At 35.7% G+C, this 15,156-nt stretch overlaps 1 protein-coding gene across 1 annotated transcript in view; it reads left to right on the forward strand.

Annotated features, from left to right (window-relative positions):
* Positions 1 to 14,624, forward strand: part of alc (5'-AMP-activated protein kinase subunit beta-1) — a 101,533-nt gene extending 86,909 nt beyond the window's left edge. The window contains exons 7-8 of the mRNA XM_090386906.1: positions 7,160 to 7,228; positions 14,376 to 14,624. Of these exons, the coding sequence (XP_090243032.1) occupies positions 7,160 to 7,228; positions 14,376 to 14,453 (147 nt within the window). The 3' untranslated portion in view covers positions 14,454 to 14,624. The remainder of the gene's footprint in view (positions 1 to 7,159; positions 7,229 to 14,375) is intronic.
* Positions 14,625 to 15,156: the final 532 nt, after the last annotated feature.

A 15,156-nucleotide genomic window follows, 5' to 3' on the forward strand; every position in this document is an offset into this window, starting at 1 on the left:
TTAATTAAATATCAATAACTTTTCTTTACTGAATACAAAGAAATTGTTCAGTTAATTATGATAAGCTGGTAATAAGCGTTAAATATTATTGCATATAATAGCATTTCAGTGGATATTTGTGTACATTTTATTGCATATTTTGCCTGTTTTTTTAGTGCATATTGTCCAGTATTTAATTATGACATTAAAAAAAATAGCAACCAAAATACAGGTTACTGTATACTTTGGGCAGCTGATTTGACTAATATAATTTGGTTTTAAGCAAAATGGGGTTTTGCATTCAAGGTCTGAATCATTAGCCAAGAGCTAATGTAGTGTAAGCAGAGAGTTCCATTCATAAGTAAATAAACAGAGTGAGAAAAGAATAAACCAAATAAGGTCTTTGCTCACTGGAAATGCCACAACCATGGATAAGCAGTAGATGTCACTGGTGAGCTCGGTAGATACTTTCTCAATCTACACAGCGCCTCCATGTAGATTGAGCCCACTGTAGCCAGGTGGGCAAGAGCAGCAGTGGGTAGCACACGCTTCTTGATTAGACCAGGGTTCGAGCCAGTGACCACCAAATATGGAAGATGCGGAAAGGTCAGGGAATGGCCACCGCATATCCCCAGAGCAATATGGCCTTATTTGCTAATGATCCTAAAAAAAAAAAACACCAAACCTATCTACACAGTAGAAAGTCCCTTTTGAAGGGTGAGGGATTTTGTGCTTATGTGATATTGATAATACAGAAGGAAATCTAACAAAACTGTTTAACTCAAAAGTGGATAAGGCCCTGTGTACTGATGATGTTTACCTGGTAATATTGAAAGAGGCTGCAAAGTAATGCACCAAACTTTAGGTTTAGCCATGAGGTCATCATTATATTCAGGTGTAACTCCTTGGATTGAGGTGCCGGTGTCCCACTAGTATACTGGTGCTAATGGTGCCTGACTATAGACCAGTTAGTTTAACCTCAGTGGTGGTGTAAAATATGCATTACAACTATTTTTTCAGACTGTCTGAAGAACCTTGGATGCATAGAGATGCTTTGATGTTGTGCAAATGGTGTCCAAAATTTGTTATTAATATTTAAAAACTGAAAAAAAATTAGAGCATAGAAAGAATATTAAGTGTGGGTGTCCAAACATTTTTAAGCTTAAAGGATAGTGGGTTTTTTTTTTTTTTTTTGGTTTTTTTTTTGGTTTTTTTTTTACTGGAAATGCAAGGAGTTTACACATAAATTAAAGGAGAATATTAATGGAAATAGAAAGATGATATATGGGTTGCTGAGGAATAAGAAAAGGAACAATGTAGAACCTTGGTTCCTAGTCAATACAGGTGGAAAATTAGTCACGGAAAAGAAGGAAATCAGGAAACAGTAGCAGGACTATTTTACAACCCTGCTTAATGCTAACATCAATGGATAGGAAGATGGTGTCAGAAGAGCAGAATCCACAGTGGGAAAAGAGAGCCCAAAAGTTGGTTTTGATGAAGTAAAAGAAGCAGTGAAGAAGAAGAATGGAAAATCACCTGGAGTAGATGAGTTACCAGTGGAAGTTATTGGGGCTGCAGGCAATATCGGACTAAAATTGCTTTGTGATATTATCTGCCTAGTTTGGAAAGAGAAAAGAAAACCAGATGATTGGACAAGGTGAATCATTATACCAATTTTTAAGAAAGGGTCCAGAAGAGAATGCAACAACTATAGGGGAATCATCCTATTATGCCACTGTGCTAAAATCTTTGAACAAATTCTTGAGATAATGAGGAATAAAATAGAAGAGAGAATGAGGGAAAAACAGTATGGATTTAGAAGAGGCAGGTCGATAATTGACTTGATATTCGCCTTAAGTGAATTGCTAGAAAGACACTGGGAGTTTGCTTAGAGACTTTTTCTGGTATTCTTAGACATTGAAAAGGCATATGATAGTGTGCAAAGAGAAAAAGTGTGAAAAAGTTTGATTGGGAAAGAGTGAGTATGGTCTAAAGATAAGTGGGCAGAAAAGCAAATAGATATTGATGGGCAGAGGAGAAGAAGTGAGTGTAAAATCGGGGAAAGAAATGTTGGAAGTGGTGGATAATTTTAAGTACCTAGGGAGTTTATTAACCAAGGATGGCAGCCTAGATGTGGACATAACTAGGAGAATAGCAGCTAGTCAGAGTTTCTTCTGTAATGTTAATAGCCTGTTGTGGGCTAGAGAAGTTCCAATGAAGTGTAAAAAGCTGATAAATAGAGAATATTTGGGCCCTATTTTGACCTATGCTGCTGAGAGATGGAGGATGAATAAAGCATTTCCATTGCTTGGATTAGCAGAATCCAAGCAATGGAAATGAGCTAAGGACTATGCTAGCTAAAACTAGAAGGGGTAAAATAAGAAATATTGACATAAGAATTAATTTGGGAATATAAAGTCCGAGGGAGAAGATGATGACATCGCATTTGCAATGGTTTTGGCACGTGAGAATGAACTTAGACAAATTACCAACAAGAACGTTTGAGATTAAAACGGACAAGAGGCCGAGAGGAAGACCCAGGAAAAGATAAAGAGATCAGATTAGAGCTGTGGAAATAAAGGGAATTGCGTGGGAGAGAATGATAGAAGACAAGATCTGGGAAAATAAATATAGATGGAAGGCTTTGGCTCACCTGACCCAACCTTAGGTTGGAACAGTGAGAATGATGATGGTGGTGGTGATGATGATGATCCAAAACTTAATATAACAGCCATAAGCAGGTTTGGCTGAAAACTTATCAGCACCTCCTTGCGTCATGGCCTTTAAAAAAATATTCTGAGACTAAGTCAATAATACAGAAAAATAATTACTTATACATTACTGAAATGTATCCCTTCAAAATTGCCTCCTTGCTATTAAATAGCTTTATTTCAGCAGTGTTGGCACTTATTGAAGCATGCCTGGAACTTTTTTTTTTTTCTCATTATTAATTATTATTCCAATGATTAACAACTTGTTGGATAAAGGAAAAACTTTCTATAGTTCAGCCTGTAATTCTTCCCCCTTAGTTTGAATTTATTCCTACTGGTTCTAGAATTAATATCATAAATTTCGTACCAGTCAGAATTGTACACATACAATGGTGTAAAGTAACTAGATTTTCTGAACAAGAAAATGGGGTATTTCATGTATCCACATGTAATGCATCCACATATATGAATTCCTGCATACACTAGAGATTAACCAATGAGTAGAAAAGTGTTACTTCTGTTTATTTCTATTTTAACTTGTACAACAATAGCCATTCTCTACTCAGCTTGAAATCTTTTATGCTTTTAACGATCTGTTTGCAAGCAAAAATGTTCTTATGTACTTATACACATCAATTAACTCATAAGTATGGCTCCTCATATTCAGTTCACCTCTAAATGTTGCAATAAAGGTATTAAAAAGTTTTAAATTTTGTTGTTAGCATAAATCTCATGGTTATCCCAGTTGTCATACATTTTTGGAAGTGAACATTTTATTTTTTGGAAGTCATCCTCTTGTTATATCATTATATCCTAGGAGAATCTCTTCCAGTTTATTAACTTTTGCTATAGGAACTACTTTTTGGGAACACATTGTGTTCATAAATCTGGAAGTTACTTTAATTTGTGGTAAATCCTCTAAACATGGTATTGGGGGTACGTTAATGACTTTAATTTGTAGTAAATCCCTAAATTTTTATTGCATACCTTAGTATGTTTCAACATGGCACCCATGGTAACATGGAATACATCAGGTCAATAATTGATTTCCTGCTATGTTCTTTTCAGCAATGGCATTTGTGATACAAGTCTTTAGGTTATCAATTCTGGTGATGGTAGTGTGATACACAATGTCCTTGAGATAGCCTTACATGAAGAAATAGAGCAGTTATGGCTAGGGAGTGGGACAGCAAAGAGATTAACCTACCTCTGCCAAAGCTAGCTTCCTGGAAATTCATTTCTGAGATACTGGGAAATAGTTAAACCAAGTGAGGAGTGTGGGGGAGGAAGCTGAATCTTGTTGCAGGTGCATAATCTGAGGTGCTGCATAATGTTGGAGTGAAGAATTTAATAACAGAATTTAATCACGGTTTGGCCACAGTAGCCCTTGTGCTACTGTGCCAATCCCTTGTCCACAACCCTTCTTTGTGTGAGGATATGTTAAGGCACAGTGTACACCCACTAGTCACTGGAATTAAAGACAAATTGATGATTTAAAGACCTGTAACACATAGTTCATTGTGATAATAAATTCTACAAAAAACACAGTAGGAATTTGATCATTGGCCATACTCTGTGCCAACAAGAATCTCTGTCAAGGTATGTGGTGAAACTTTGGAAGATTTACTATAATAAGAGCAAACTGCATATCCTGTAGTCTTATTCATCTACAGCAGTAATCAGGAAACCTAAGAGGAACTTTATGGATGCCATGTGTATGTGTGTGCGTCAAAAGCCAAAAGTTTTCAGACTGGAGCAATAAAATTAACTTAGACTTATGTTGGTTACATGTTGGAATTGTCTTCTTCAATAAAGTCCCTTCCAGAGTTTGTGCATAAATCCCAGTGTTTCTCCCACTGTTTGAAGCATCTGTGAAACTCCTGTTTCATGATGCTGTCCAACACTTTCTGTAATTCAGGTTGAATCACTGCAATGCCTTCAAATCTTCATCCTTATAATTGGGTTTTCATTTTGGGGAATAGGAAGAAGTTACGGGGGGGGGGGGGGCAAGGTTGGAAGAATAGAGACATCACCATTTTGTTCTTGGCTAAAAACTGCTAACTGACAAAGCCATATGGACTGGCTTAGTGTCGTGATGCTGTAACATCCAAAGTGCACTGTTTGTCAGGGCATTTTCTCCTGCCATCCTCCCCCAAACACCCTAAAACCCAACACAGAACTGGAGATTTACAGTTTGGCCTGGTGGAAAGAACTCCTGAGGAAGAATTTCCTCATTGTCAAAGAAAACAGCCAGCATGCTCCTGATGTGTGATCTGACCTGTCTTGCCTTTTTTGAACATGGAGATGGACTTTTCCACTCGGAGGACTGCCGCTTTGTTTCTGAGTTATGACCATAAACACAACTTTCATCTCTTGTTATGGCCTTGGAAAGGTTTCTGGCCTCTGCTTGCAGGTCCCTGCACACAGAAAACTGGTTCCGTTGCTGTTCATCACCCATCAAACGGCATAAATTTTGCAGCAATCCATCGTGCATTTAAATTTTCAGTTAAAATGTGCTGGTATGTACCATATGATAGGCCTAGAATGCCACAAATATTGTTAATAATACACCATCTGTTCTCATGGGTGATTTGATACACTTTTTCAACATTTTCATTAGTCTAACTTAGACGGTGGATAACCTGTGCTCAAAATCCTCAATTGAAGTTTGGCCATGTTAGAAATGTGAATACAGTAAAGCATCAGTTATCTGGAATAATTGATGTCAGATCTGGAATAACTGATCTGGATAGCCAAATTTTCTGGATAATCGAGCGTAAGGTAAGATTAAATTTATTTAATCTTACCTTACGATTAAATTAAATAATTAAGATTAATTAAATTTAAAAAATTATAAACCAATCTCAGAAAACAGAAACATCCATCCAAGCATTTTTATGATTTTTATACAAAACAGGAAAATTAGAAAGATTTTTAAATGCTTGGTTTTTTGACTTACCCATAACAAACACAGACAATCTGTGTGCCCCAGTAGCATTTGCACACAGAAATTGTAACTTGCTCTTTTCTCACCTTAAAACGTGGTGCAGGCATTTGTAGTGGTTAGGGTTTTTCTCGGTAATGCTTTCCATAATAAGCCGGTCTCATCAACATTATAAAAGTTTCTTTATCTTAATTTGCTATAACTGAAGCAAACTTACTTTTAAAAGATACAGCTGCCGATTCGTCTGCTGCAAGTTTCTCGCCTTGAATATACTAGTTCCCGTATACCATGTCTCAGTTTTAAAGTTTTTCAGCCAACCTGTGTTTGCCTTAAAATCTTCATTACCTCTTAATTTTCGATTAAAATCTAATGCTTTTTCACACAACATTGGGCCAGACACTGGTTCACCTAAACTTTGCTTCTGAAGAAACCACAAATAAAGTGCGCTCTCAAAAGTGGCATTTTCAGGTTTTGACATAGTCTTTTTCCTGCTAGAACCTCCTTCACTATCCATAATCAACCAAATTCTGTTATAGCATTGAAATTTTTCTTGATGTCGTAAATTGTTGAAGTCTCCACATTAAACTCTTACGAGGGATTTCCTAAATTTTCACCTTTTCTAATTCTATTAATAATTTCTGTTTTTTTGTTGCAATGTTAAAACTACGTGTTTTCTTTTCGTTCACATTTTATCGTAAAAAATTGAGAAAAATAATAAATCACACAGTTTCGGGCTGATATTATTCTTACCAAATCTGGATCTAAACTAATCTGAAATTCACTCGTGATTTCCGAGAAAACACAGTAGTCTTTGTGATATTTTTATACAGCACATTTCTGAAGGTCACATAGAATTCTAGAGGTCACAAACATAAAACAATAAAAACAATTTGCAGTTTTTGGTTTATTGGGCTTTTTGTTTGTACAATCCGTTTGTAGAATAAAAGGATAATAAACTTGATCTTTCGCTTATTAGAATCAAAATTAAATTTGCAAATGTGATCACTATAACCAGCACTTACTGTACTACCGTTAATAATAAAAAAATAAAAAATAAAAAAAAGAGAGAGAGAGAAGAAATATCACCCTTTCAAATTATTCCGGATAACCTATGTTCTACCCATAGCTTCACACCCAATTCTTGTTTAAGCATATTGTAAGTTTTTGAAGCTGTTTGCCTGTAAGTGCTTTCACGTTTTCTTGCCATCAAACTAGAGAATCTCTAAATTTGGCTGCATTTAGTTTTACTCTGATAGTTAAGAGTCCGATGGCAAAATAAGGTAATTGGCCTTTTACACACATGACATCTATCATTTTCCTTTGAAACTTAGTACAGTAACTTATTCATTATACATGTTTAAAATGAATTCCAGGCTTACTGTTGATCACCTTTATGGGCCAAAATATTTGCATACTTCACAGCTGTGCAAAATTCCTGAATGAGAGGGGTGTAAATAACTCTTGGTAGGATAGTGCATGCATGAGTGAGGGATACAAACTAAAAGCAGTTCCTTCTTTTTTCTAGTGTGAGCCTACACTACTTCCTGAACCAAATCATGTTATGCTGAACCACCTGTATGCATTATCAATTAAAGTAAGTAATTTAAAATTTTATGTTTTTCATAGTCTGTTACAGTAACAGCCATTAATCTTAAATTGTGCTTTAACTTTTTTTTTATTATATTTCATTGGATGACTTTTGCTTCTGCCTTGATGTAATGCACATATATCTGCTTGATCTTGCTCCTTATGTGCAGTACAAATTCTGAAACAACCCATGAGGTATATTATAATCCTCAGTATCCTGTTATCTTAAATTCATTTAATCAGCAACAGTAGCATTTTAAATATAGATCATCTCCAGTCTCTCCATCAAAGCATCTCCAGTTTCACTACTAACTTTCAGTTAGTAGTGAAACTGGAGATGCTTTGATAATGATATTGCTGCTGTATTTTAAATTTAAAATTAATGTAATTTATTTTTTTTTAATTTAAAAAAAATAAAAGTAATTTAAAATTTTATGTTTTATGTTTTTCTTAGTCTTTTACATAACAGCCATTAATCTTAAATTGTGCTTTAATTTTTTTTTATTATGTTTCATTGGATTACTTGCTTCTGCCTTTGCAGAGAGTCTGTGTTGATGGTCATTAGGTTTATGTAAGATTTTAAATTGTGCTCTAAACAAATTTTGTTGCCACTTCTCAGCCCTTTTGCCCAAATTTTTTAGATCCTTTTGCAGTCACACAACTGCTGTAGATGTCTTTGTCATTGAAATCTTTCCTGATTTCTGCCCAAACATGAGCAATCCATTCATTTGCCATTATCGGATCTGCAGATCAAGATTCTCCACTAATTTTTGCATAACGATGTTATGTCAGTTTTTAAATCAATCCAACCAACTATTGTTACACACAAAATCATTGCGTCCAAATTGTTTAGCAAATTTTTCCACTTGAGCCTTCAAGATCAGACCATCTATTGAAAATCCAGCACTTCTTTGTGTGGTGAACCATTAAAGCAATGCTTCCTCAGCGTTTGTAACCTCGCATCTAATTTTTTTTTTTTTTTTTTCCGGTTGTGTTCTTATCCAGTGCCGATATGTAAACATCTTTATTCTTCCGCAATGTCAATACACTTGAAGAGGACAAAGAAAACCTTTTACACACTTCCACATTTTTTGCACCACTTTCTAACTCACGAATAATTTCGACTTTTTTGCGAATCAAGAGACACTTTCTTTTGTTAGCAGACATGTTTCCGAAGGAAGGGTTCATTTCTAACTGATTTTACTTTAAATTGATAAAGTGATCTGCATACAAACTTCTTAGAAGTCCCGAAATGCATACAACGTTCCTAGACTAGAAATCCTGAAATGCATACAAAGTTCTTAGAAGTCCCAAAATAAATTTATGGTTCAGTGAAAGAAGACAATCTGTAATTAGGGTAATGCGACAAGCAGAACACCAGTGCACTATTGTATAGCCCCCATCAGAGGGCAAGGTCATAAACCGGCCGCTAATCCAGTGCAGGTGGTCATAAGGTTAAGTTGCCCTTTTCATTTTCGTCTATTCCAAGAATTGGGGTTTTTTGACTACCCGAACTATTAAGAATGTTTGCATAGTTACCAAAATTTGTTTGGTATGTCTCGTTATAACAGTGAGCGATTGTATGGGAATAAGCATAAATTAAAATCATAATGGCTTCTTGCTCATTACAGCTGTGATCTCGTTATTTCCATGCTCGTTATAACCAAGTTTGACTGTATCGTAACAATTCTAGAAATGCAAAATCTTGGACAGACGTCATGCATGGAAAAGTCATTTGTTCTCATTACCTTAAGAAGCAGCAGCTCAGGCAGAATTAAGAAGATTAAGCCTGGAAATAAAATTCCGGTAAAATTGCTAGTGGAGATAATCCCTACAGAGGCTGCCACGTAGAGAAGGAATGGGGGAAAAGAAGCACAGAGGGTGCCGAAATAAGCACAATCTGGCTGGATTTTCTGTGTCACTACTTACAAGCTTATCACCCACAATTCAGAATGCTGCTAGTCATTGTGGATTATAGTGCCTGCCACTCTACAATTTATAGTTATTGTCAGTTTGATAACTGGCTTGCAAAGTTCTTGAAAATTTAACAATCAGCTCACACGAGTTGGCTCCAGCACACCACTGCCCCCGGCAGTTTTTTGTTTTCCACTACCCTGAGTGTGGTACCATACATTTGATATGTTACTTTAACATTTGTCTATGTTAAACTTGCACAGATTGTTTTTACCTACAAGAATACTGGACAATCCTAACCATACAGCCAACACGCTTGATCTTTTTCTCACAAACAACCCTTCTAAAAAAGGTCGAATTGTGATCTGAGGTGCCTTTAGGCACCTCAGATCACAATTTGGTGATTGTCCCTTCTCCAATGGAGCCTTTATTCTCATGGCTATTCCCAACCTTGTGTTGTTTGGCATTACAAGAATGCAAAATGGGATGAGCTGCGAGATTTCTTTCTTTTCCTTGGTCAGACTATTGTTTCAAAACGGTTGATGTCAACGTTTGCTCAGATCATGTCAGTGAAATTATTCTTGTAGGAATGGAATCCTTTATCCCACACTCCACTTTAAAATCTCGTCCTTTATCTAAACCTTGGTTTTCTAATAAATGTGCTAAGGCTGTTCAAGAGAAGAACGTTGCATATCGTAATTGGCTTCTTTCCAATTCTTCAGTTTCATTTTCTGCCTACACCAAAGCTCGCAACAATTGTAAAGCAGTTATTAATCAGTCCAAACTAGACTTTGAACAGGCAAAGAGTAGAAAACTTACTTCTTGCCCTAGTGGTAGCCGAGCATTCTGGTCTCTTGCCAAAGCTATTGGCTGCAACTTTTGCTCATCTCTGCTCCCACCTCTGTCCAAACCAGATGGTTCTGTTGTCACTTCGGCCAAGGATAAAGCTGACCTGCTAGCTTCTCATTTTTCTTCCAACTCATGTATTAATGATCTTGGTAAAACACCTCCCATCATTCCCAGCATGCTCCATTCAATGCCTCCTGTGGTCTTCCGTCAAAAAAATGTCAGAAGGATTTTGACGAATCTTGATGCTAAGAAAGCTCCAGGTCCCGATGGTATTTCTCCTCTTGTTCTCAAAACCTGTGCTCCTGAACTTACTCCTGTTCTTTGCTGCCTTTTTTCACTTTCTTATTCCAAAGGTGTTTTTCCTTCTGCTTGGAAATTTGCTCATATCCAGCCAGTTCCTAAAAAGGGTGACAAATCCCTCCCATCCAATTATCGTCCCATTGCAATTACTTCTACTCTTTCTAAAGTAATGGAGAAATCAATTAACCGCCAACTCTTAAACTACCTAGAAACCTTCCGTCTGATCAACGATTGCCAGTATGGATTCCGTCAGTGTCGATCCACTGGTGATATTCTGGCTTATGTTACCATTTGTGGACAAATTCAATGGAAAAGTTCAGTGAAACACAAGCAGTTGCTCATGACATCTCAAAGGCTTTTGATCGTGTTTGACATAAAGGTCTTCTAAACAAGCTATGGTTTTCCAACTGTTTTGTGTAATTGGTTATCCAATTTTCTCTCTGATCACTCACTGAGGGTGATGATATATTAATGACACATTAATGTATATTAATGACCTCCTTCCATTGACTGGAAATCCTATCCATAGTTTTGCCGATGATAGCACATTGCATTCCACTTTCCATTTTGAGAAACCTTGTCCTGCTCAATCAGCTTCAACTTCTCGAAAATCTGCTACCAATTCCTTAAATGCCGATCTTCAGGTAATTCTCCAGAGGAGCAAAGACAACTTAGTTAATTTCAACCCTTCTAAAACTCAGTCTTGTCTTATATCTCGCAAAAAGGATTCTTCTGCTCCTATGCTTATCTTTGGGGAAAAATATTGCTTCCTCTGCATCTAAAAAACGTGGTTTTCTCTTTCGCTCTTCCTGCATTACTTTTCTTCCAAACAGCTGTTCACTCTTTACAAATCGCAAATCTGCCGTACCATAGAATATTGTTCCCACAACTGGGGTGGTGCCCCGAAAACCTCACTCAGGCTTCTTGATTCCATTCAGAAGAGGGCAGTTTGGTTAATTAATGACTCATCTCTAACAGAGTCTCTCCACTCGCTGTCTCATAGACATATTGTTTCTGCTGCATGCCTCTTCTACAGATACTTCCATGGGCACTGTTCTTGTGACTGTATTCTGTATTTCCTATAATTCTCACTCTCTCTTTCAAAACAGTCCGAACACGTGCCACCAACATCCATTTACTGTCCAACTTCAAACTCACAGAACCAATTTTTCATCTTCCTCATTTATTTATTCAACTGCTGTTTTCTGGAACAATCTTCCTTCGTATGTATTTCCTGAAAATTACAGTTTACAGATGTTCAAGTCCAGTGTCAACAAATATCTTCTTTCATCTTCTCAACCTCCAACCAGAGCACGGTACTAAGTACTATAGGTTCTAATACCTCTCGTATTTGGGGTTTACATAAAAAAAAAAAAATTCTCAGTGGGTACCACCACCTAGACAGCACCATTTCGGAGCTTGTTGGCTCACCCATCAGTGGGCGGGTGGGTACCCTGGTAATGCAAACATGCCAGCACGGTTGTGAAGTTAATTCCACAATATGAGAGATGCCAAAACTTCACAGCCGTGATGGCATGTTTGCATTACCAGGGCCGATGAGTGAGCCAACAAGCTCCAAAACGGTGCCGCCTGGGTGGTGGTACCCACTGAGAATAAGTAGCAGTAGTCTCCTCTATGAGAGAAGCATTGTTTATTCAAAATAATGCAATACCTGGTATCTCATCGTGAAGGTAGCCACAATATAAGATAAAATCAAACGATGCTTTAGCACTACTTATATAGTTAAACTTATGAGTAAACTATGGTGTATTTACACCAATATTATATAATTAATTTCAACCCATAACATTATGCCTTGTGCATTTAGTCTTCTAAATTTATTTTTTATATATTTAAAAATGACATATCCAGTGTACAGAGCATTGCACTTTTTGTTAGTGCCATTCAATAATTGCTGTGTCAGAATGTAGGTATCACATAGAACAGATCAATACCAAGTTATACCAGTTTGTGGAGACGTGCACAGACTTCAGTGATCAAATCCATAGATCAGTATGCAGTTTGTCTGTTCGTGTACAGTTTTAACCATGGCAGTTAATTCTCAATTTTTCATGAATTTTTTTCTTTGTGTATTGATGATAGTAGAAGGAATGGCTTACAGACTGTGCTCCAAATCTCTGCAGCAATTATCTACTGCACATAAAACTGCTCTACTTGTATATGGCTGGTTATTGAGAAGCTCCAAAATCCATCATAATATAAAGCCTGGTACACAACATTCTACAACTTACAATGTTAAAATTCTTTGAGCTTGTTTTCACACATGTCCGACATTTTCACAACCGACAATTTGAATGAAATGTACTTATTCATTAGTGTTCCTATACTTATAGACAGTTTATAAATTTTTGATGGATGATAAAAATTCAAACATGCTGATAATATAAGCTGAGGTAAAAATACATGAGGATAACTTTTATTGTGAAAGTTTTATTTACAGGGCCACATTAAAGTTTCTGAATCATGAAAAAGCATTCCATGCATCTACTTGGAGTATAGATTTTTTTATTACATGTTGTTTGAGTATGTATTTTTTTTATGATATTAGTTGAGCTACACCGACCAGGAAAAAGAAATTAATTTGAAATATTCATAAATGGCCATGATCTAAACCTTTAAAATTTGGATGAATGAGCATCTTGACAAGTTGTTGTTGGAGTGGGATTTATTGGCACAAGGGCTGCTATCTTGACAAGTGGACTTGTCAAGGTGCTCATTCATCTAGGTGCTCATTAATGTCTAGCTGATAGATTAAAAGATGAGGGTCTAGCTAAAGAGGTGAGCCAGCATCCCTGGCTCAGGATGCTGGTTTGAGGGGCACTAAAAATAGAAAGAGCAATTGGGAGGGGATGAAAAAAAGCACTCTCAGTCAACAAAATCAACTGAACATTTTTTAAAAATGAATTCTGTATAGGCAATTTAGGGTTCAAGTTTTTGATCGTTGAAAAAATCTATTAAAACAAATATTTGTTGCCTAATTGTTTGGTATGACATTTCGAGCAAAATAAATCTCACAAGCAAACCCTAGAAGCAAATCTAAGAGGTCAGAGGTCAATTCAAATATGTCACAAGCTGTTCCCCTACTTTCAGAATCAATTGAATACCTTAAAAATTGTAGAACAATTGATAAATGCCTCTAGATGGGATCTGAATTTGAGCTAACAAGGATTCACTGCTTGATAATAAACACACCAAGACAAAGATGGAATGATAGAGAAAAAAAAATTTTTAATCAACATTTTTTGACATTTTTAGGCAGCACAATCCAGTCATTGAAGGACAAGTTTGAGTTGATCAAAAGATAATGATCAATTCTAATATGGATTTAGAAATTCTGTGATCAGAAAGTCATCTTCATCATCAGTTTATGAGAAGAATTAAGGTATTTGCAAAATCATTTCAAAGGCAGTTATTCTCACAGAAAAGCTTGCAATTCAAGTGCTCAAAGAATTTAATGGCATCACTAGCAAATCTTTTCATGGTGCTGAACACCTACTTCCCATTCCACAATGACACGAGGTCAGTTTTAGATGGATTGCAACCTTATCAATTGAATATGCTGTCACGAAGGGTTTGGACCTGGGCAGTTATTAGGGACTGGAAAATTAATCTTTGAAGCAGAAAATTTATTAATGAGTATATAATAATTAATACAACTTGATTAATTATTTTTTTTTAAGATTTTACTAAAATTAACTGAATGAAATAAAAGAACTTATCAACAAATTTATATTGTATTTTTGAGCTGAAAAGCTTTTTCAACTTATATGAATGGGATGGGGGCACAGGCTCTGTCCCATCCCCTTATAGGAACGGGACGGCACAGGCTCTGTTCCGTTCATATAAGGGGATGTGGGCACAGGCTCTAAAGCAAAGTTGGCCAAGAATGCCACAAACTTTTGAGCCAGTTTCAAGATGGACAAAGTTATATTCACAAATTAATGACAAATTTTATAAGGGTAATAAGAAGTTGGGGAGCGAGGGAATATGGAATAAATTATTTTCTTGGTGTAGGTGTTTCCTATTATTTATTATGGCATTACCCAAAGTTAGTTTCATTAATTTTGCAGGATGGAGTAATGGTGCTCAGTGCTACTCATCGTTATAGGAAGAAATATGTCACTACCCTGCTATATAAACCTATCTGAAAATGTTTTTAAACTCATCTTCACTGTCTTTGGAACTTCCACACAGGAGTGATCTGCAACAGACATGTAAAATGAAATGTAGTAATGGCCTGATATTATCAGTGACATTCTACCATAAAAAAAAAGTTTATGTATGTAGGAATAATCAGCATCTCACTTAAAAGTTTCTTATATTTGTTTCAGATTTAGAATGAACATTATATATATATATATAAATATATGTACATATAAAAGTATAATGTAAATTCTGAAAAAAAAAAAAAAAAAAATGGATCTGAATTTTTTAAAAACCCTAAAATTTCATCTCAGTGATATTCCATATTATTTTAGAATTTTAAATGGCATCTTATCTATAAAAATAATTGGCGCTTTTTTTTTTTTTTTTTTTTTTTTTGATTCAATTCTTACATTTAATTTGTAAAGTTCAATTTCTACCTTAATTTTTGTGGAGAAAACAAATTACCTTTTGAAATTAATCTTTGATATGATCTGTAATATGAAAATCACTAAATAAATCAAAGTGAATAAATTGAAATATTAGGTTTTGCTGTAGCTTTGCATTAGAAATTATAATATAATGAAAATATTTTATATTAAATTCCTACACAATTTTGATTTGTAAATTGGACAATTAAGGTCTCGAATAAAATTCCTAGTCTCAAGTTTAAAATATATATATATATATTATACTGGGCAGTCCTGT

Source organism: Mastigoproctus giganteus, chromosome 12 (assembly GCF_048544385.1).
Source record: "Mastigoproctus giganteus isolate SK-2022 chromosome 12, ASM4854438v1, whole genome shotgun sequence".
NCBI classification, from domain to species: Eukaryota; Metazoa; Arthropoda; class Arachnida; order Uropygi; family Thelyphonidae; genus Mastigoproctus; species Mastigoproctus giganteus.